Raw genomic sequence first — 22082 nt, forward strand, 5'->3', positions numbered from 1 at the left:
TTCCTTCTCTCCCTGCTTGTGCTCTCTCTCTCTCTCTCAAGTATTTCTTTTTAAAGTATAATCTAGTTAAAATGTAAACTATTTAAAATATTATAATCCCAGAAAAAATTTTAAACAAACCCACTTAAAAAACATATAAAGGGAACTATATTAGTTTTCTAGGGCTGCTAAATATCGTAGCATAAAACAAAACTTACTCACAGTTCTAGAGGCTTGAAGTCGAAAACCAAGGTACTGGTGTTCTCTTCCTTGTATGTTCCCTGTATCTGGTGGTTCCCAGCAATCCCTGGTGTTGTTGGCTTGTTGCTTCACACTCTAATCTCTGCTGCTGTCTTCACATGGCCTTCTGTGTGTCTGTGTCCAAATTTCCACTTACTTAGAAGGACGCCAGTTATTGTATTAGGACCCAGAATAACCCAGGATGGCCTCATCTTACCTTGATTACAACTGCAAAGACCCTATTGCCAAACAAGGTCACATTCACAGATTCTGGGGGGATATGAATTTGGTGGGTAGTGGGGACACTATCCTACCCAGTAGAGTAAGTGAACTGACTCAGTATGTATCTAAACACAAGATACTATATGATTCTCATAAAAATGAACACAATCTCATAGCAAAATAAAAAAGTTAGTATAGTAAACATTTATAGAAGAAGACTCATCTTAACTCCCAGTTCCTAGCAGGCTTCATTGTATTTCTCTAGTGTATTTTCCAGAAACCATAGCACTCTACTACAGTGTCCCACTATGTCCCATGAGATTCCTTAGTTGGCCACCTGCTTGCCCCTATATTAGTCATCCTGATGGGTTTGAGAGTCTATGAGGGACAAAAATGAATCTGGTGGCTCTCTGGTTCTTCCTTTCTTTTATCTCTGCTTCAGAGAATCCCAGATTAGTGGCCTGCAGCTCTTCCCCCTGGTCTCAGAATTTTTGAATCTAATCAGATTGTATTTAAATTACTGGGCCAGCAATGAGCCGGACAGAGCTAGGGGTTGACCTCCTAAAGGGACAATTTCCTATGGAATGCAAACTAGCTCCCTCCGTTCAGACATGGGTCAATGCCAGTGAAAGCACAAAAAAGTTGGGGTGTTAGGCTATGTACACCTCTTCCTTACTCGAATGCCACTCTTCCCTGTTTTGTGGAGCAATGAACAGGGTGGTCCCAACCAGGGTCAAGCACATCATTTACAAGCAGAGAGATCATGCACCTTCCTGATTTCTTATACCATAAATTTCCAATTTACCAAAGTGGCTGGAGATCTTCATCTTGGCTGTCAACATGTAATGATGGTTATTTTAAAATATACAAACTAAACAAGGTATCTCAGATACTTACTTCATAGCACAGATTTGAATTTCGTCGCTTTAGCACTATATAAATTAAAACGCCAAAACAGCTTTTTTGTTTTTTCTATTCAACATTCACTGTTGTCTTAATTCCAGAGTACTTCTGCTGCCATCAGTGGCCTCCTTGGGCCAAATATTAGGTACAATTTATGCTAAGACAGTTTATTTCTACTAAAAGCAGATCTTTGCTTATTATGTCTGTCCTTTCTTCCCTAAGAGACAAACTAATAGGTAAAACCCACCCACTTTAAGAAGTCGAAGCTCTCAGCAGATGACTGAGTGCTGTGCTAGGGATAGTCTCACGAGCTAGTTGAGAAAAACCAAAAGGTTTTCATCTTTTTCCTACAACACCAAAGTTCTTCCAAGGAAAATAACGAATCTGATCAACCCACTAACTTTACCTGCTACCAGGACTGCTAACTTCACCATAAGCTGTAATTCTTCAACTACTAGAATTATAAATAGTAAGCTACTAACAATGAAGAAAAAGAAAACAATAATAAACAAAAATGGAAAAATCCTTCCTTTTATGCCCAAGTTCTTTTCCACAAGTTGGTTCCTAAAGGTTCCTTCTTTTTGCTAAAAAATGGTATCCTTACGGTTCTCAGGAGAATGCAAAACACTGATCTATTTCTCCCTCAAAGGCAGTGTGTAACCAGTAGCTGGCAAAGATTTGTGAATGTAAGAAATAATATGGCAGATTAACTTTTGGCTCAATTACTCTACTTCTACAAATGTGTTCTTGACTCAAAAATGGGATAAAAAGACCACCCACCAAAGTATAGAAAGACAAATCCTAGAACGGATATTAACTACTAAATACTCTCATCCTTTTTCATTCGTTCTTTTTATTCAAAATATATGTAATATGTTCTTGTATTATAAATATTTATATTTGTTATATTTATTATATTTATATTTGTTATCTTGTGTTATAAATATTTATCTCTAATCACATTTAATGTGGACACTGTTAATTCATGGCAAGAGTCAAGGAAATGAGAAAGGATCAAAAAGCCTCTAGGGAAGAGTTTCTAGGATTCAGGATGGGAGCCTCTACGCAGGAGTTTCAGACCTGTAAAACCAACTGCTTGCTCCATTCAGCCATCTCAAAAGCACATCAGATGCAAGGTATTATATATAACCAAGCTCATTATGTCCTTCCTCCATCCACACCCTCTTCCAGGGTTCCTCTAACTCACTGAATGGCATTAGTTGTGAAAGCCATAATCTACATGCCATCTTTGACTCCTCCCTTTCCTCATTCACCCTATCCCAACCCATTATTATGTCGTGTCAGCGTTATCTACTTTATCACTCTGGAGATGGCCACTGCCACCACCGCAACTGCTCACCTCACCATGGTCTCCTAAGTTTCCACGCTATCCATCATCAGCCCTCTAGAGTCTATTCTTCACATTAGTGCAGGTTATCCATTTTCCACTGATATCTGCAAACAGTATTTTGAAATAGTTTGTAAACAGCAAAGAAAAAGTATAAATATGCACACTATATATAAAGCATAAGAAAATGAATATTCATGCACCTACTGCCCCACTTTTTTTTTTTTTCCCCCAAATCTAACTCCTCTGCATAAAATCCACTACTTCAGCCATAGAGGTATTTTGATTCTTAGGTTCTGGCTGCTACTTCTTACTTCAGGATCTTCGCTGTTACTATTTAGAATACGCTCCCCTGCTTTTATTTTCTGCCCTTTTGACTTCTCTCATGCAGCTCTCCTCAGGGTATCTAGGGTTTTCCCTCACAAGCACTTACCTCTGAAATGGTATATTTATGACTGATGTTACAAGTCTAAAAGCTCCATGTTGGCACAGGCCATATATCTTTTTCGCTTGTCATTGCAATGACTGTAGCCACATGATACTCTGAGGCACCAGTAAATGTCCGTTAGATGATGAAAGGTGAATTGACTGAGCAAATGGAGAGCAGGATAAGGAAAAGTCCTTAGACTTTCCTGTATAGTATAGTTACTCCATATGAAAAGGACTTCTCCCCATCAGTGAATCCTACCTTTAATGAATTCTAGCTCATGGTGTTTTATGTCTCACAGTAAGAATTGCCTAATTTAATTGCTTCAGCTTTAGATATGCCTCATGGACTTCAACCAGTGGCCTCTCCATATTACTTCTACTCATTTAGCTAGCTAGAGTCTATGTACAATTGCCCTTAGGATTAGTACTTTAAAAGTTCACATCTTTACTTTGACCTTGTGCTCAACCAAGAATGTGTACTAGGAACCAAAGTTAAGAGCTCAATACATTAGCCTACTATAATTGCTACTATATAACTGGAAAAATTTTAACTGAACACAGGTTTGCATTAAGTATATATATTTGAAATAAATGTTCTATAGCTGTACATGTGAATGTAAAATATTAAATTTACAAGTATCCTTTGCCATGAATCAGCTACAAGCCAAGTTGTTTAACCATATATACATCTTAAGTAAGTACCTTAGGAAACTAAAATATGAAGTGTTTATTCTCACAAATCACCTAGAAACAAATTTTTATTCTGAGAAATCAGGAAAAACTATTCTTTATGTATAAAATGAAGTTACTTCTATCTTATATGCATAGATAGATAGATAGATAGATAGATAGATAGATAGAGATAGAGAGAGAGAGAGAGACTATATTTATTAGGTCCACAATTTTGACTGGGATTTAAATTCAGGTTCTGTAGTTTCTGGCAATGACTCCTGGAAAACTCTTCATTTAGTTTCCTCATCTAGGAGAGAAGAGCATTGCCTGGTTAACAGGATTATCTGAAGATCAAACAAAATAACATATGAGGAAGCACCAGTCACAGTCTGTACTCAGAAAAGGTTAAATAAATTAACAGAAATTTTATAGCATTGTAGCATATACAAGTTACAAAATCCTATAAAGGTAGTAATTTATAAATAAAGCAAAAACACAAACCCCAAAGTATATCTTCTTTTGTTTATATTAAAGCCAATTGTCATAAAATCTTGGACTAAATCCCTAGAATAAACCTATAGCAGCAATTTGAATAATCTGGTTTCAAAGAGGACAGAGTGTGAATAAAAGCTGCATGCTCTCTGGCTGAAAAAGATATCACTGACTCATACATGTTAACTATCTCAGTAGTAATAATTTTTTAAAAGCTTCTGAAAGTTTGGCTCACATTATTTTTGTTTTCCAAGATTAAGCAGAGAACCATTCCCTCTCCTTCCTCTTCTTTCCCTTTTGTAGCTCTGACCCTCTCTGCCCATGATACTAGGTATCGTACGCAGGGGCTGCCAGTTTAGTGCTCTGGTCTCTGCGCTAGGGTCTTCTGCCGTAAGGACTTCAACTGCTTGACCTAACTCTACCAGACCGCAACCTTCCTTCATTCTCAACTGAAGGTGTATGCTAGCATTCATTCAAAACACTGCTTCCTTTTGGATGTTGTGTCTGGCCTCTTCTTCCTCATGCACAAACATATCTTTAATTATTTCTTTTCAGGTAAAATGAGAAAAAGATACGAAGAAAACTCTTTTCAGTCATTTCTGTATACCTCAGCACAAGTATTTTGTCCATTTTTCAAGATAATATATTTTCTTGACAATTTAGACACCAAGATAAGGCTTAATTTAACATTTATAAATATTTAAGAAAAAAGGAATCAATTTGGAAATTTTATCAACAAGCTATCAAAACAAAGGTTTGTTTTTTGACAGTGAATGTACAATATTATATGGTTTGCCATTACTTCCTCTCTAGGAAGAAAGGTAAAATGAGAAATACAGTATATAAGTAAGTCATCAGAAGTTCAGTAGATTTTTTTCAACACTTAGAGACACGAGTCAGAAAAAGTGCAAACAAACTGTAGAAGCCATTCTCCAATAAATTTGACTGTGGACCACATATTAGATGATAGTAAGTAATTATTGTTTGTTAGATGTAGCAATGCCTTTATAGTTGTGTTTCTATTGTTTTTTTTTAAAAGCATCTTATTGGTCAGAGACACAAACTTAAGTATTGTAAGTAAAATGACTCACACGGGATAGGCTTTAAAATATTCCAGCTTAAAAAAATTATATATGTGTTATAGTGGTGGTAAGGTAGATAGATAATAAATATAATAGACCAGAGTATTCTAATACTGCTGTTAATATATAAAATAAACAAAATAGTGGAATTTCATTTCTCTATATAAGTGGCACCTGGTGTAATGCACCATACAGACAACAAAAAAAGGTATTTAGGTTATGCACTGCTAAGCACACCTGTGACTTGTGAGAGTGAATCTAGTATTAAAATGTTAGGGGGTGTAAGGGTAATATGTAGGTAGGAGAATGGAAGGAATACACTGGTATTGCAGAATCTCCTGTAATTCAGAGAAAGGTAGAAGGGGAGGTTAGAGGGCTGGAGTATTTGTCTATATTAGAATTAATGTATTATGAAAACAGAAGACAACTTTTGAATGAGAAACTTTCTATGCCAGACTTGAGGCCACCACATATTCTCCTCATCCTTTATTTCTGTGGTGTAAGCATATCACCAGAAACCCTTGATAGAATTAAATCCCCAACATTCAAAATGCTCATATCCAACGTAGTTCCAATCCATAAAAATAAAACATTTTTATGTTGAATGCATTTTTATGCATTCAAGAACAATAATCTAGACATTTTTCATGTAGGACTTAAGTAGGAGTAAAAGTGAATTAAACCATTTGGATAAAAATGCAACTAAAGCTGCATTAGCTGCTTTGATGACTCATGAACATTTATATATATACTATTATGTGTGATACTCCATCCACATAAAAAAGGCATTCTATTTCTTTATTTTTTTTATTTGACAAGCAGCAATATCATGTTTGTCATTTTAATGTAGATACAATTATTAGGTTATCTGTCATATTACAATATTTAAGTTTTTTATTTTATGTCCTTTAAGATACATTAAAAAAAAAAAAAAAAAAAACAACACACCAACTGCAAACGTGAAGGGGAGAAAAAGCATGGTACCCAACCAAATTTCCACATTTCAGCAATACTTCACTCATTCTTTTAATAAAGTTTTAAGAAATGTCATAATGACATGAGCTTGAAATATCTCTAGGCATTTTCTCGGACGCTCATGACGTGGCACTGGTGATGTTGTAAACAGCAGAAAAACAGGGGCTGCCAAATGACCAAATTATGGAGGCACAGGCCTGCTTTTTCCCACAGGAACACACCAAATGGTGATGGCAATGATCTTCTTACACCCACACTAGAGGAGAACGACATCACGCTACATAACTGTATTCATCTGCTGACGCTTGGCTGCGTTCGATGTACTGTTTGTCTATCAGAACTTCAATACACTTCTTAATCATGCTGATACTAGGATTAAACCTAGCTCTTGACTGGCTAATCACCTGTGTAAGAGAGACACAGATGTCAAACTACTGCCAAGTAGTCAGTTATAAATAATTATTTTTAACCAATAGCTGTGAAGTGCCCCAAATGTATAGAGGTTCCATCAAACAGACCTAATCCACATGGGAAAAATATACTTAGTTATGAAATCATGTTCATTAAAATGAATAAAATCATCCTACATGGACGTATGTGATACATCAAGCAAGTGAACACCATGAACAGTATTAAAATTTTAAGCTCACATGACAGTGCCCAAGGAGAGGAAACAATTAGATCAATGTTGATGACAAAAAAAATTTAATGCAAAATAAGGAAAAAGCCTAATGTTTCTGTTGTGAAGGAATTACAAAGCAGAACACAGATACAGCAAAATCCAATAATATTCATACATAAATTAAACTATAAATTAATCAATCTATCTAAATACACAGACACACACTCCATTTTCTGTTTAACCTTCACACTCCAGTGCCTAGTTGAACTAACACTTTCTCAAAGCTTTCTCCAGGGACGCCTGGGTGGCTCAGCGGTTGAGCGTCTGCCTTCGGCTCAAGGCACGATCCCAAGTTCCAGGATTGAGTCCCACATTGGGCTCCCTGCGAGGAGCCTATTTCTCCCTCTGCCTTCTCTCTGTCTCTCATGAATAAATAAAATCTTAAAAAAACAAAAAACAAAAAAACACACCTTTCGCCAACATCCCCTAAGTCAGTACTTTTTTTTTTCTAAGTCAGTATTTTTGTGCACATTCTCATACTGCTGTAGCTCTTTTTCAGTGCATTGTTAATGTAATTTTATATTTTGCTTCCATACTATTTCAATAATGTGTTTCTTTTCTATTAGATGGTGAATTCCAAAAGGGCAGGATCCACATCATGGGTTGCTCTGCATCACATCCCTAATGACTATCAAGGCACTCCATCACATGTAGACACTCAGATATTTATGGAATGAATATTTGAAGTAGTGAATTTCTTTCAATAACTGGACAGAAGGCTCAAAATCCTGGTGAACCTTAGACCTCTAAATCTAAGCCAAAGCAAACCTGAATACAGAAATTCTAAGTACTGTTCTCATTAAGTAATAAAGCATTTCTTTATGCTATTTGGGAATCCTATTATGTATGTACCACTCTGACAAAGAAACATTCCTAATCTATTCATTGATAATATCCATTATCCCCAAAAGCCCTCAGGGCTTCCCCTCCTTTTACCTCTTGAATAAGGGCATTATGCCGAAGTACTTTCCGTGCTTTCATGATACGAACTATAGCAGCCTGGAGATACATTTTTCGGTCCTCATCTACAGCACTTCTAGTCTGCTCCATTTCCTGTTTCACAGGGGGGAAAAAAAAAGCAAACGACACAGTAAGTCATTGAACCTTTCATAATTCATTTTGTCACTGAGTTTACATAAATTTCCACTTGATACCGAGCTTCAAGTTATACAGCTATCAAATGCCCATTATCATTATCACATAATCATTACTAAAGGAATATCTACAATGAGTTATTTATAATTTCTTGGGTTAAAGTTGGAAGGTTATTTAAAAAAAATTAACAGTATAATAGAATGTATTTAATGTAAATAGGCAATAAAGTAGAACACAGCAGTAATTTTCAAGACTTTTGCTTGAGATACTCTCCCTCTGCCCCCCTCAAATAAATAAAATATTTTAAAAAATAAAAGATAAAATACAATCTACATATTACAAATTATTATTCATTAGTCTAGAGAAAAATGGGATCTCAAACATTTTAGGGTTCAATTTTTTTAGGGTTCAAATTTAACAACTAACATCTGTCTCCCCAAGGGGATGTAAGTTCCTAGAGAGGGCCTGACATCTTATATAACTTTATATCCTGCCCCATGCCCAAGGATAGGGCAAAGACAATCAAGAAACTTTAAGTGACCTTAATAGGCTATCCCAGAGCAAAGCATTAATCATTACTGGGTTAAAAGAATCAACAGCAGATGTTCACCTTGCAAAATGGCTCATCTGGTAGTCTGAACTCCACTCCTGACCTATTAGATTACAATTTGAGTATCAACAAGACCCCAAGTGGTTCATTTGCACATGAAATTTTGAGAAATACTTCCAACAACTTCTCTGAAAGAATGTTATAAAGCTTTCCCTTATTTTACAAATAAAAAATATGAGATTATATTACTACTTAAGGTAGGAATTTTGGGGGCACTGGGTAACTCAAATGGTGAAGCATCTGCCTTCGGCTCAGGTTATAATCTCAGGGTCCTGGGACTGAGCCCCGCATAGGGTTCCCTGCTCCGGGGAGAGTCTGCCTCTCCGCCTGCTTGTGCTCTCTCTGTCTCTTTCTCAAGTTAATAAATAACATCTTTAAAAATAAATAGGAATTTCTGTGAAGAATGCAAAGCAATGCTCTGCATTTTAATATAGTCTAAAAGTATGACTATACTGCAATACCTTTTCCCTTAGATATCTATTATATTATATATTACTCTTAGATATCTATTATTTTTATAATCTAAAATACTGGCAGAGGTTTGGTTTGCAAGGTTTAGTAAGCTCAAAGAATAAATCATAAAAAAGGCATCACATTATTAATTTTGATGTGCAAAGTTTTCCATTATCTCAGTTACCACTTGTGAAGTCCAATGTTTAAATATTTCCCAAAGAAATGACATTAAAAATCACTCACCTGTGGTGTGTCTTTCTGCATCGATGTAGTAATTTTAAATTTTGTTCTTTTACTGCTAAAGTTCATATTTAATGAAAATGAAGATTCTGTATCAATGTCTTCCTATAATTGAAAATAATGCATGTATATTTATAAAAATTAAAACAATTAAATAAGAGTTGCTGCAAATAAAATATCATAAAATTAAATGACCAAGCAAGACTAAACGCTCATCATTTTACATTATAAAGATTATTTAAGAGAAAAACAACTGTCTTCTGTAAAATAAAGAAAGAAGCAAATATCAATTCTTTTCTAATTTTATACTTGAATTTTAATCTGTTTAGATTTAGAAATAAGCTATGGCCCAACTAATATATATAACCATCGGATAAAGAGTCAAATTGTCTTAAACAGAATTTAACACTTTAATTCTTTTTTTTTTAACACTTTAATTCTTATGAACTACTAGGCTCATAATTTATGTCACCCTATTTTGAAAAAGTGAGCAACCAAATGTCTTTTAAAGTGCTGCAATAAGAAAATACGTATACGTATTATAAATAACCCGACAACAGAAACAAGTAGTGTCCAGTGGCATACACGGCTTTAGTATGGTTCTTATGAAGTTTACCCTCGAATTCATGTTTTACTGTCTGCCAGAAGCATGTGGCCTCTTTTCAAGTGAAAGTTGTTAAGTCAATTTTTATAATCACAACTATCAAGCTTATGAAAGCCACTCTGATCACACATGGTGTTTTCTCCATTAGCAAGATCAAAAAGCACTTGGCAAATGAATTCATTCTCAATAATAAGCTAAGAAGTTCTGCTAAGGAACAGCAGATTCATAGTTAAAATTTAATGTGCAAACAAGCAATCATCTATATTTTGTACATTCCCGGGCAGCAAAAATAATACATTTTAGAAAATACATAATGTCTTAAGTACTTAATTTAGCTTATAAACTTAAACTTTTTAGGTTATAAGCTTAAAAATTCATGCTTAATGATTAATTGACTCAATTAAAATCTTAATATTAAGAATTTAATATTTTGTTAAGATTCTGAAATCAAAAATTAATTTCTCAGTATTAAGAAAAGCTTGATTTGAATTTCAAAATATATGCCATTTAAAACTATTTAATTATAGGCTACAAAATATCATCCACCAGGGGCGCTTGGAGGGTATAGTTGGTTAAGCGTCTGACTCTTGGTTTCAGCTCAGGTCATGCATGATCTCAGGGTTATGAGATTGAGACCTGTGTTGGGCTCCACATTCAGCAGGGAATCTGCTTAGGATTCTCTTCTCCCTCTGCCTCTCCTGCCACCCCCCAAATAAATAAATCTTTAAAAATATATATCATTAATTAAGTGAACTGATGACAGAAATAGTAGGCTATTAACTTCACCAAAATAAAAATGATGTCTGATTTATAAGAATTTTTTCTTATAGGCACAATTCGAATTAGGAGATTTAACTCACATCTGTTGCTTTTGAATCATTTAAATATCCAGGATATATATATATATATATATATATATATATACTATAACAGTAACAAAAACGTGTTACTAGGGAAAAAAAGCTATTAAGAAAAGTAGTATATTCCTGGCTTGCTATTCTTGTGACAATATATTTGTACTACAAATATATGGTGGTTATTAGTTGAGTCCTGGACTGAAGGGACAGAAGAGTGAGAGCATTCAGAATTGTCACACAAGCTAAATATACATATAAATAATATCAATAGTCATTTTCTATTAGAACCATGTAATTAAATAATTAAATATCAATTAAACACATGTGAAAAAAATCAGGAAGATTTAGGATATGCTATTGTTTTTAGCCTCAATTAACCAGAATCCAGCCAATTATAAAGGGCACAGAGGCACCAACTTCTCTGTGATTCCACAAGCTCACAGCTCTAAGTAGCCAGCAGTATTGCTAGCTGACTCCAGTGCTTTCCAAAGTACAAAGGGTATTACTGATTATAATCTTACTTTAAAAACTGCAAACGTCTCAAGCTATAATGTTTATAATGCTTAAATTCCTCGAAATAGGGATGGAGCGTTTGCCTTCAGCTCAGGGTATTATCCCAGGATCCGGGATTGGGTCCCGCATCAGGCTCCCTGTGAGGAGCCTGCTTCTCTCTCTGTCTATGTCTCTGCCTCTCTGTCTCTCATGAATAAATCAATCAATCTTTAAAAAAAAGAATTCCTTGAAATATTACCCCATACCTTTTCTGAATCATGGTTAATCATTTTCACATCAAGTAATGATTTGATTGTTTTTGTCAGTTCCTTTTCATTCATTTGAGTGCTGTCTTGAAGTTCTTTATAGCTGACAGTTTCACTGTTGTTAAAGGCAAGAAGAACTGCCATTTGGTATGTAGTAACCATGGCTACATATGGTTTGCCCAAATAGTTCATTTTAACTTCACCTACAATTAAAACAAAATTGTGACAATAAACTGATCATTCAAAGAAATATTTCAAAGTTGTTTGAGTAATAATTATTTATTTCAGCTACTTTCTCCTGAAAGAATGAGCCAAGGACTTACTAAATTGTTACTAGCAGTGTAATCAGTTTATTTGTTTGGGGGATCGGAGGGAGGGCTATTAGTTTTGAGTATGCAGTATAAATCACAATTAAACTATCAGACCTCTACCAGTGTGTAACAATGTCTTTAAGTGTTAATAGGAAAGCTAAGACCTGGACAAGAAAAAAGCAGAAACAGGAGGTGAGGGCAGGAGAAATGGACAAAAGGAGAGAATGACAGCAGGTGACCAGTAATGGCTTTATGTGCTGCCTCTATCTTGGTTCAAGCACTCAGGGAGGTCCACAGGTGTAAAGGAGATGCTTCTCCAGTGGCTCCATCTAACCCACAGCTTCTGCTAAAATTTAACAATGCTATTTTATCTCATAAACATCATTCTTCCCAGTAACTTTCTAGGGTCATACAAATGGGAGGAGAGACAAAAAGAAAGATCCATTATTTTGTGGAAATAGTTGATAGAACAAAAAAGCTCTAGATTCTATGCCAACCTGAAAGCTATAAAGGATACAGCAGGTTTAGGCACACTACGGTTCTGGGACATTCCAGAGGGACAGCACACTAAAAAGTTTGTAACAAACAGTATGACAAACATGTACATGTATGCACTCTGTAACACATAAAATAAAAAGCTAATGCAAGTCAACAAACTGTTTCCTAAAGCATAAAGCTGTAGTTTAGTGACTGTATTTGTCTTTCTCATATACACACCCCCTGCATTATTCAACTGCCAATGGATTATAAACTAAACCGCTACAGATCTAGTTTTAGAGCTCTACATTTTAACTTAAGGGAGCTGTATGAACCTTCATGAACCTAACCCAGAGGCTACATTCTCCCTGTTAGTAGTAATTAGTAACTCTGATCAAGATTTTGTGGTTCCTTTATTTATATATATATAATTAAACATTTTAAAAAGATAGTCAATTCTCCAACTTACTATGACACAGATGGCTATTCAAACTTTCATTATGCCTCAACCTATTTCAGAAACAACCGTTATTCAGATAATTATTTGGAAACACCTAAAAAAAATTCCTTGTCTCTGAATTTTCATGAAAGGTGGTTAATAATAATGAATTAGAATAATCAATTCACACAAAATAGTTTAAGTAAAAAGTTAATATTAGGAGTATCCTACCAACATTAGCACAAAGAATATTTTAAGGACTTTCATTTCAACATTTAAGTTTGGGAAATGTGGTGAAAAGTCAAATATCACATAAATTGTTAGCATTTGTGCAATGACTGTTTAATCATATGTCAGAAACAAGTATGGAATAATGCATCAAGCACCTAGATGATGAAGTAGGACCACCAGGCTACCCATCACTGATGCTGTCAGGGCCCAGAATGAGCCCCCTGCCACACCCAACAACAGTCTTTTATCACCATCAGAACCCAAGGAGCATTAGGAGACAACACAAGTAAAGGGTCAATATATCATTTATTTATTATTAAGTTCATTCTGCAACACTAGAAAAACTAGTTAGCACTCTATTAAAACTTTTTTCCTGTTTTTTTAATTGTCAGCATTAGGGGTACATGGGCCTCTTGCCTCCTTTTCAGCACTATTCTCTTACAAGTTCACAGTTGAATAGATTGGGAAAACGATAGAGGGCATATGTGGGGCAAGGAAGGACATCTCAAATTTGCACGATTCATTTAATTACTGCCGTGTAAACAGAAAAGGAAAATGACAAAACAGTTCATTTAACCTGCAGGATAGTTTGGCAAACTCGATGAAACTTCAAACTAGAATAAAGCATTCTGATACACATATACTTTAAAAAATACACCAAATATAACTGAAGACATATTTACAACTCATTACAAGGAAGTAATGAGTGGGCAGAACTCATAGTTTCATCCAAATTACTCTCCTTTACTGACAGCTCCTTAGTCTCTAAGGGAAAGCTTTTCTTTACAGAAGAAAGTCAGTTATTAAATGCTGAATGAATAATAGAGTATTGCCAATTTGTAACCAGTAACGGAATAACTGATTCAAGTCATGATCATCAGTGGCTGCCAAAGCCTAATAGCAAAGTCGTTCCTGAAAAAGGGTATTCATATGGGACCCAGATATCACCCCTCGGATCACCTGTTCATTGAAAAGGGAAATGAGTTATCTTTACAATGAAGAGATCTGATGGGCACCACCTTAACCAAGTGACCAACTTTAGTGTCTCTAATATGAGACAATCTGACATTACATGCCTTCAGATGTGAAATGCATTATGAAGTATAAAGGACTGCCTAAAAGTATTCTTGCTGACAATATGTAATTTGAATAGAATCAAACTTTTGGACCTAGTTTCAGAAATACTAATTTACAGAAAGTATAGGGACCAGAAAACAAATAAAATTAATCACAAAAATTAAATGATTAATAAAATTAATCACAAGTACATAATGTGACAAATCCAAAACACACTTTCCAAAAAAGTATGTCAAGAGGGCTAAAGGGGGTTAGAGAGGAAGGGGTGGGGAACAGAAGTGGGAAAACACTGTAACCAAATGCAATTAGTGATCTCCGATTGCATTAGAAACAGGCAATAAAGTCTCTTTGGGTGTAATCAGGAAAATTTACATATGGACTAGACATCAGACAATGTTAAAACCCCTCAAAATTATAACTGTTAAAGGACTTGAAATTAATAATGAAAATAATTCAGTCAAGGACAGAATCACTACCTTTTAAAGTATGTGCAACAATATGGTGACTTTCTTTTGGCAAATTTGCCAGATTACATTTTGGTAAATAATCAACACTTACAGGACACACTGTTCACTAACTGCTAGTGTGATATAATTCTATGTATTATTTACGTATTATCTATATATTTATATATTAATGAAGGAAATATCTCCCTCAAATTCATTTCTCGACTTCTCTCTCAGCAGCTGGCTCGGGATTCCTACAAAATCTTGATGTGCCATAAATAATACTTATTTATATCCAGACAGTGTAAGTTTCCAGGTTCTGTATTTGTTATTTATCTAGTTTTTCTCTCAGAATAATTCTATCCAATATCCTAGTTATAAACCCAAAGCGGGATGCCTGGGTGGCTCAGTGGTTGAGCGTCTGCCTTTGGCTCAGGGCGTGATCCTGGGTCCAGGGATCAGGTCCCACATCAGGTTCCCTGCGAGCAGCCTGCTTTTCTCTCTGCCTGTCTCTGCCTCTCTCTCATGAATCAATCAATTAATCAATCCAAAGGAATTTTCATAGATCTCTCATTCAGTATCTTTGTCGTATCTGATAGCGTAGTTGCTTACTTCTTAAAATTCTTACCTTTGTTGGTCATATACTCTCAATATTCTTCTTTGCCTATCTTGGCTAAGTCCTATTCACCCTTGAAAACCAAGTTTAGATGTTATTTACTCAGAAGCCTTCCTTCACCAGTGGCTGTTTGCTACCAGCAATTTATGGGAAACTAATACCTTAGGCTTGCTTCTCTATTATAACATTCAAAACATTTACCATAATTATTTACTTGTCCCACTACATTTCTCAGGGCTGAGGCTCTCTGTACTTTATCTGTACTCAGAATACAGAGGTACTGGGAACAAAGAATATGATTCTCTGAATTGATAAATGAATTTTAGAAAGATAAAGAAATAGGCTCAGAGAAGTTAAGTAATTTGCTCAAGGTCCCCTACATCTTCTAACATCCTCCAAATACCACCTGATACTCCACTTCTAACCATCTGTAAAGACTCTTGGATTACAATACAAAAAATACCTGGAAATGCGGAAATGGACTAGGAAAGAGTAATTTTGATTATATGTGTAAGTATGAATGACAGAGGTTCTCAAGAAACAGAACTCTGAGTGATCAGTCCAGAATCAGAGCCAACGTTTTAAAGGTGCCTTGGAACCTTCTGACTAATGTGGTAATTCCAGAACAAGTGTCTTAAAGGTGGTTGGTGTTTGAAAACCTTTTGCTAATGAGTAAATGAATAAATGAGAAACAAAACCAAAATAAAACTTTACCCAATCGTTTCACTAATAGATCACAGATATTTTTAGTGCTTTCAGTGACTCAAAACAAGAAATGAATTTACAAGGTTAACAACTCTTTTCCAGAAGAATAAACTATTTGGCTTTAAGATATAAAAACACCCCAAACAAAAGAGTTCCAAAAATATGGTTATTATGGACCAGCTTGGGAATTTAGTATAGATCCCTTTTTAGGCAATATTGGTAAAACATTCCTGGTCAAACTCTAATGTCAAAAACTATGTATATAGTTTCTTTATTTCTATATACAATTAGTTGCTGAATACCAAAAAGTGAGCCTCTCATTAAAATACTTTAGGATACAGGTTATTACTGAGGTGATGAGAAAAACAGAGTTTTAACTCCACCAAGATAGATATTCAGGGGAAGTAAAAATAAATTAAATTCAAGTACATTAAGATATACTAGAAATTTTTTTAGTTATCTAAAACACTGGTTGAGTGGGACCCCTGGGTGGCGCAGTTAGTTAAGCTCTGGACTCTTGGTTTCCACTCAGATAGTGACCTCAGGGTCGTGAGACTGAGATCTGTGTCGGGTTCCTCACTTAGCAATGAGTCTGCTTGAGAATCTCTTTCTCCTTCCCCTGTCCCTCGTACTCGTGCATGCGCTCTTTCTTTCTCAAATGAATGAATGAATGAATGAATGAATGAATGTGTGTGTGTGTGTGTACACACACACGTACACACACACACACTGGTTGAACAATGCAGCTTTTTTTTTTTTTTTTCTTAAAACGGATTATATGGGCATCTGGGTGGTTCAGAGGTTGAGTGTCTGTCTTTGGCTCAAGTCAGGATCCCGGGGTCCTGGGATCCAGTCCCACACTGGGCTACCTACAAGGAGCCTGCTTCTCCTCTGCCTATGTCTCTGCCTCTGTCTGTGTCTCTTATGAATAAATAAATAGTATCTTTAAAAAACCCCATTATATTTACCAAATGATAGAAAGAATTCATAATAGATGTAAAATTAAAGGTCAAGTACAAACTGACCACTTATGAAGAATATTGTACCTCACATGATGAGATGAGCGATGGTGTTATACTACATGTTGTTATACTACATGTTGGCAAATTGAATTTAAATTTAAAAAAATTTTTTTTAATTTTAAAAAAAGAAATGAGGAAAAAAATATCATACCTCTTTATTTCACAAACTGCTGAAAAAATGTAAATGTCCAACTTATTTAATAAAGATAAACTTGTGTAAGTATGTATTATCATGTACTAATTATGTACTAGTATGTATTCCTAACATACAACATAAATTGGTGAAATAAATGGCACTTATAAGAAACTCAGCTGAAACTTTTCGTAACAAAATTTCTCTTATGTGAGTAAACAGAATTTCCTAATATAGGTTATGGCACCTGACTGATCATATTTTCTTATACCAGTTCTAGAGATATATACCCTTTCCTTCTTATACAATGGGAAAATTGATTCAATGCTTTCAAAGCACAGCTTTAACAAAAGTAGAGAGAATTTTGAGTGTTTGCTTTGCCTAACATCTTCAGGCAACTCAGAGCCAGAGCAACACAGTCTATAATCATTCAAGTATTAATCCTACTGTCAAGTAAGTGGACCCCACTGTTCCAGAAAGAGGCAAAGGAACAGATTCTAAATAAACTTTTCTAAAATTAGAACCTACTGGAAATTAATTGTAATTTTGGAAAAAGCATTTACTACTGAAGTTCACTATAGTACAACAAATAAAATTCAAATGGTTAGATCCCTTTATGATGCTATAATGTTTAAAAAAATTTCTGAAGACTTCTGACATATTTAGAGAAAATAGTTTTTTTGGGAGTATCTAACTTGTCAGGTCTCAGTTTCTAGATATAATTTCTAATGTCTAGATAAAGTGTGTTACAGAAATGTAATAAAACATTGTAAAATTCAGAAATTTTCTTCATAAGCAGTATTTAAGCAGCATAATTTTATAAAGCACTATTAAAAAGTGCTGCACTTGAACTTCATTAATAGTTGCTTTAATGGGGATCCCTGGGTGGCTCAGCGGTTTAGTGCCCGCCTTTGGCCCAGGGCGTGATCCTGGGGACCTGGGATCGAGTCCCACATCGGGCTCCCTGCATGGAGCCTGCTTCTCCCTCTGCTTGTGTTTCTTCCTCTCTGTGTGTCTCTCATGAATGAATAAATAAAATCTTTAAAAAAAAAAAAAAGAAAATAGTTGCTTTAATGATAACCAGGAAGGTAAACAGAGGAAAAGAGGTTAAAAGCCATCATTAGGAAAAAAAAACTATTATAAGGCTATAAGAAATCTTTTCCTAAATTATTTACATACCTTTTTATCAGGTAAATTTCACTACACTAGATATAATTAAATGCATTTTACCTGTACAGAGATAATGTAACCATGTAAGTTTCCTTCCACTGAAATGCTGGCTGTAAAATAATTCAAACTGTAAAAAAAGAAAAAAAATAATGATTTTCAGCTATTATAACATAACTTATAACAAAGTTTCAATAAAACAATCAGCAATATTTGACCTGCCAGCCAAGAGAATCAGTGAATTCTTTCAGCAGTTCATTCCAAGTCTGCCTAATCTTAGGAAGCTGAAACTTGTTGAGCATGCTTTCCCTCCAATGGTGCAGATCCACCAACCCCCTGGCATGATAAATACGAAAGGACTGGCACCTGAAATACTTAGGATTTTCTACCTGGTTCTAATGCAGACAAAGAGAAAGTCAAAATCATGTCATAAAAGGATCCCAGAAGTGGGCTTTGACCAATACCCTCCAAGGGTGTCAATAAAATTCAGTTAAAACTATATAATTCCTAATTTAATTATGAAACATCTATAATAAATTTACAGACAAAAGCAAAATAAAACATTCTGAAATCGAGAAAACCAAACTTTAAAATGCTCTTTATAAATTATTTAAGTGCAAAACTAGCTCCAGGATGTATATTCCAAGCTCTGAAGGCAATGTTTTGCCTCTATACTTCTAGTTACTAGTACTACCAGTAAAGTTTTATTGATAATGATATAGATATGCCAGCAGAAAACATTCCCTTATCCTTAAATTTAAAATCTGATTATAAAGATTTTCACATCTATAACTAGTAAAGAACAAAAAGACTGAGTATCAAATGGAAACATTATAAATTCATCTGGTATTCAAAGACCAAGGCTATAAAACCTTAATTATATCATTAATTATGTGACCAAAGTTTATTAGTAAAAAAGATATTTTGCCTACACTTATTTTAAGATAAATAATAGTCAGGATAGGACAGCATCCTTTAAATACCATTTGAGGGTACTAATTAGAACTCAAAGGGCCTTAAAAATGAACAATTTATATTTACTTCTAATAGAGAGCTGCATTAATACACATTACTTTATATTTCTCCAGTATTATTCCAATTTGTAGGCCAAGCACAAAAGAAATACAACAATGAAGATTTATTGGTCTAATATGCAAAATAAATTACTTTTTTTTAATACATTATTTTAATTAAAGCTTAATTTCCATAGTTTTAAGATTCATGAATAATTTTTTATAAAAATTATGAATGAAATAATTTTCATAAAACAGCTATATTTAAGATTAAGATATAAAATATATATATGATCACGAAGGTGAGATGAATTAATTTACATGTAAAAATGTACACTGTTAAGTACATATGGATTTCAAGTCCTATGTAACTGAATACTTGGATTTACTAGGAAAAAAAAAAAAAATCAAAGAACAAACTCCCTCTACTGGTAATTAGAGAAAACCCAAATGGAGAGGACAATATTCTTGGAATCATAATTTTATAGTCAGAAAAGAACCCACTTTTTATTTGTAAATGAAGAAACTGAAACCTGATGAAAGTTATACATTAATAAAAGTTGAAGGGTTAAAAAATACTACTACTGGAAAATAATTATTTCAAGGGGAGAGAACAACATAAAGTTAGAAGGAAACTATTTCTGGCAGCCCCTATTCTTTGCCTCAATGCAATTCAAAAACTCAGACTCTTAAGAAGTTTTAATATTGTTAAAGGTGAGGGATCAGTTTTCCTCCTCTTGCCTGATCACAAATATATCAAAATGCCTTAGCTAGTTATGCCATCTCCTACCTCTAGCTTTCATCTATCCTTTCTGCAAAATCCATAATACCCTGCCCACCTAAACGAATGCTTTCCTTCATATAGTTTTAAGATGGTTGTGCTATTATGCCTTTCTCAAGAAGATTCAAGTTAGACTCCTAGTCTGAAGGTCTATGTTATGCTTGGTATCTTGAAATCTACCTGGTTGTTTATACTACTCTACTTTGCTATTATCACTACTACTATAAGCTATTACTTCTTCTATATCAGCTACCATTTATTGAGTACTTACTATATGCCAGGCTATATTACATTTCATTTTATTTTCTTATTAACACTCTGAGTAGTCCTATTATCAGTTAAAATATCAGAAGGTTATTTGCCCAAAGTCAAAGATCATAGTAGATGGCAGAATGGGCATATGAAACCAGAAATTACGATTCCAGAGCCTATACTGTTATTTTCTTTTTAATCCTTATTTTGAAAAAAAACAAAAAACATTTACTTTTAAGAAGGACTCCAATTTAAAAAAATAAAAAATAATAAAAAAGGACTCAAATTACCCATTGCAAACATCTCTAGGGAACAGTGTAATGAAATACCATTTTCATTTTAAACTTCATAATGTATGCATAACTCACTGGTTCACAACCTCAAATTATTGCTCAAATTTGATAATGAAGATTTCTCTAGAAAAAAAATGCTACCCAAACTTCCATCCAGTCAAGAAGAAACCTCTTTTGATGAGTTAGTAAATAAAAAAGGGTCAGTTTCAAGAGAAATGAAAACATGTCCACTCAAAAACTTATACATGAATGTTCATAGCAGCATTATTCATATACCAAAAAGGTAGAAACACACCCACATGCCTATCAACTGACAAAAGGACAAATAAAATGTAGTACATCCATACAATGGATTATTTGGCAATAAAAAGGAATTAACTACTGATACATGCTACAACATAGGATGAACTCTGACATTATGCTAAGTGAATGAAGTCAGTCACAAATGATATGACTCTATGTGAGATGTCCAGATTAGGCAAATCAATAGAGAAAGCAGATTGGCTAGGGCTGGGAAATGTGGGGGAGGGAGTTATATGCTTATGTAAAAGAGACCCTACAGAGCTCCCTAACCCCTTCTAACAGATGAGGACACGAGAAGTCTGTGACCTAAAGAGGGCCCTCATCGGACTATGCTGGCACCTTGATCTCAGGCTTCCAGCTTCCAGAATTGTGAGAAATAAATCTGTTATTTATAAGCAACACAGTCTATGGTATTTTGTTAGAGCAACCTGAACAAGCTAGGACATATGGTATATTAATTATATTTCAATAAAGTTGTAAAGATATACAGTCTCTTTAAAAGCTTTTTGGTAAGCATTGTAAGGTTTATATTTAGTCACACTTTAAAGCATTTTTTTCTGTATTATTTCACATTCCATATACTTACCTAAATTTCAGCCCAGAAACAAAAATAACTATTACAGGGGATAAACTATTACAGAGAAGGTACAAAAACGGCTCCAAATTCAAATGAAAAATTATAAAATGACTGCTTTTAAGTATTGGGTTCTAAACTTCTAATATCAAAGTTTCTGTAATTTAAAACTGCTTAAGAGCAGATAACAAATTTAATAAAAGAGACACACTTTGACAAAGAAATGAATGATGTCCTTAGCATTTTAGTTTTGTATTTGGAACTACAATAATTTATATTCTTCCTATCAGGCAGACTAACTATAATTTGTGAATATACTTTTATATCACATGAGCCCTTAAAACTTTGGGAAAATATTTAAAGTAATATAACATGAAGACAATTATTGGTCTAACATATTTCCTGCAAACTTACCATCTGTACACTTTTCTCCAATTCCTGGGGAATTGCAAATGTGGATGAAGGAGCCTGAGTAAGAGGCCATGCACCAGCCTAGAAGAAAGTTAAAACAGATAAATATCTAACTTAAAAGTAAATATTTGTAAAATGATTTAAGCAATTAAAGCACCTTTTTTTTCACCTTCCTCAAAATCAACATTTC

General features: G+C 34.4%; 1 protein-coding gene across 11 annotated transcripts in view; it reads right to left on the bottom strand.

The window, feature by feature from the left end:
- Positions 1–3683: 3683 nt before the first annotated feature.
- CUL2 (cullin 2) overlaps positions 3684–22082 on the bottom strand; it is a 165659-nt gene continuing 147260 nt past the window's right edge. For all 11 annotated transcript variants that reach the window (XM_077896613.1, XM_077896602.1, XM_077896605.1 and 8 more), the window contains 6 exons: positions 21896–21973; positions 18329–18395; positions 11642–11844; positions 9426–9527; positions 7961–8077; positions 3684–6746 (listed from right to left, as the gene is read on the bottom strand). In XM_077896613.1, coding sequence (XP_077752739.1) covers positions 6615–6746; positions 7961–8077; positions 9426–9527; positions 11642–11844; positions 18329–18395; positions 21896–21973 — 699 coding nt within the window. In that variant the 3' untranslated portion in view covers positions 3684–6614. The remainder of the gene's footprint in view (positions 6747–7960; positions 8078–9425; positions 9528–11641; positions 11845–18328; positions 18396–21895; positions 21974–22082) is intronic.

This window comes from Canis aureus, chromosome 5, assembly GCF_053574225.1.
Source record: "Canis aureus isolate CA01 chromosome 5, VMU_Caureus_v.1.0, whole genome shotgun sequence".
NCBI lineage: Eukaryota > Metazoa > Chordata > Mammalia > Carnivora > Canidae > Canis > Canis aureus.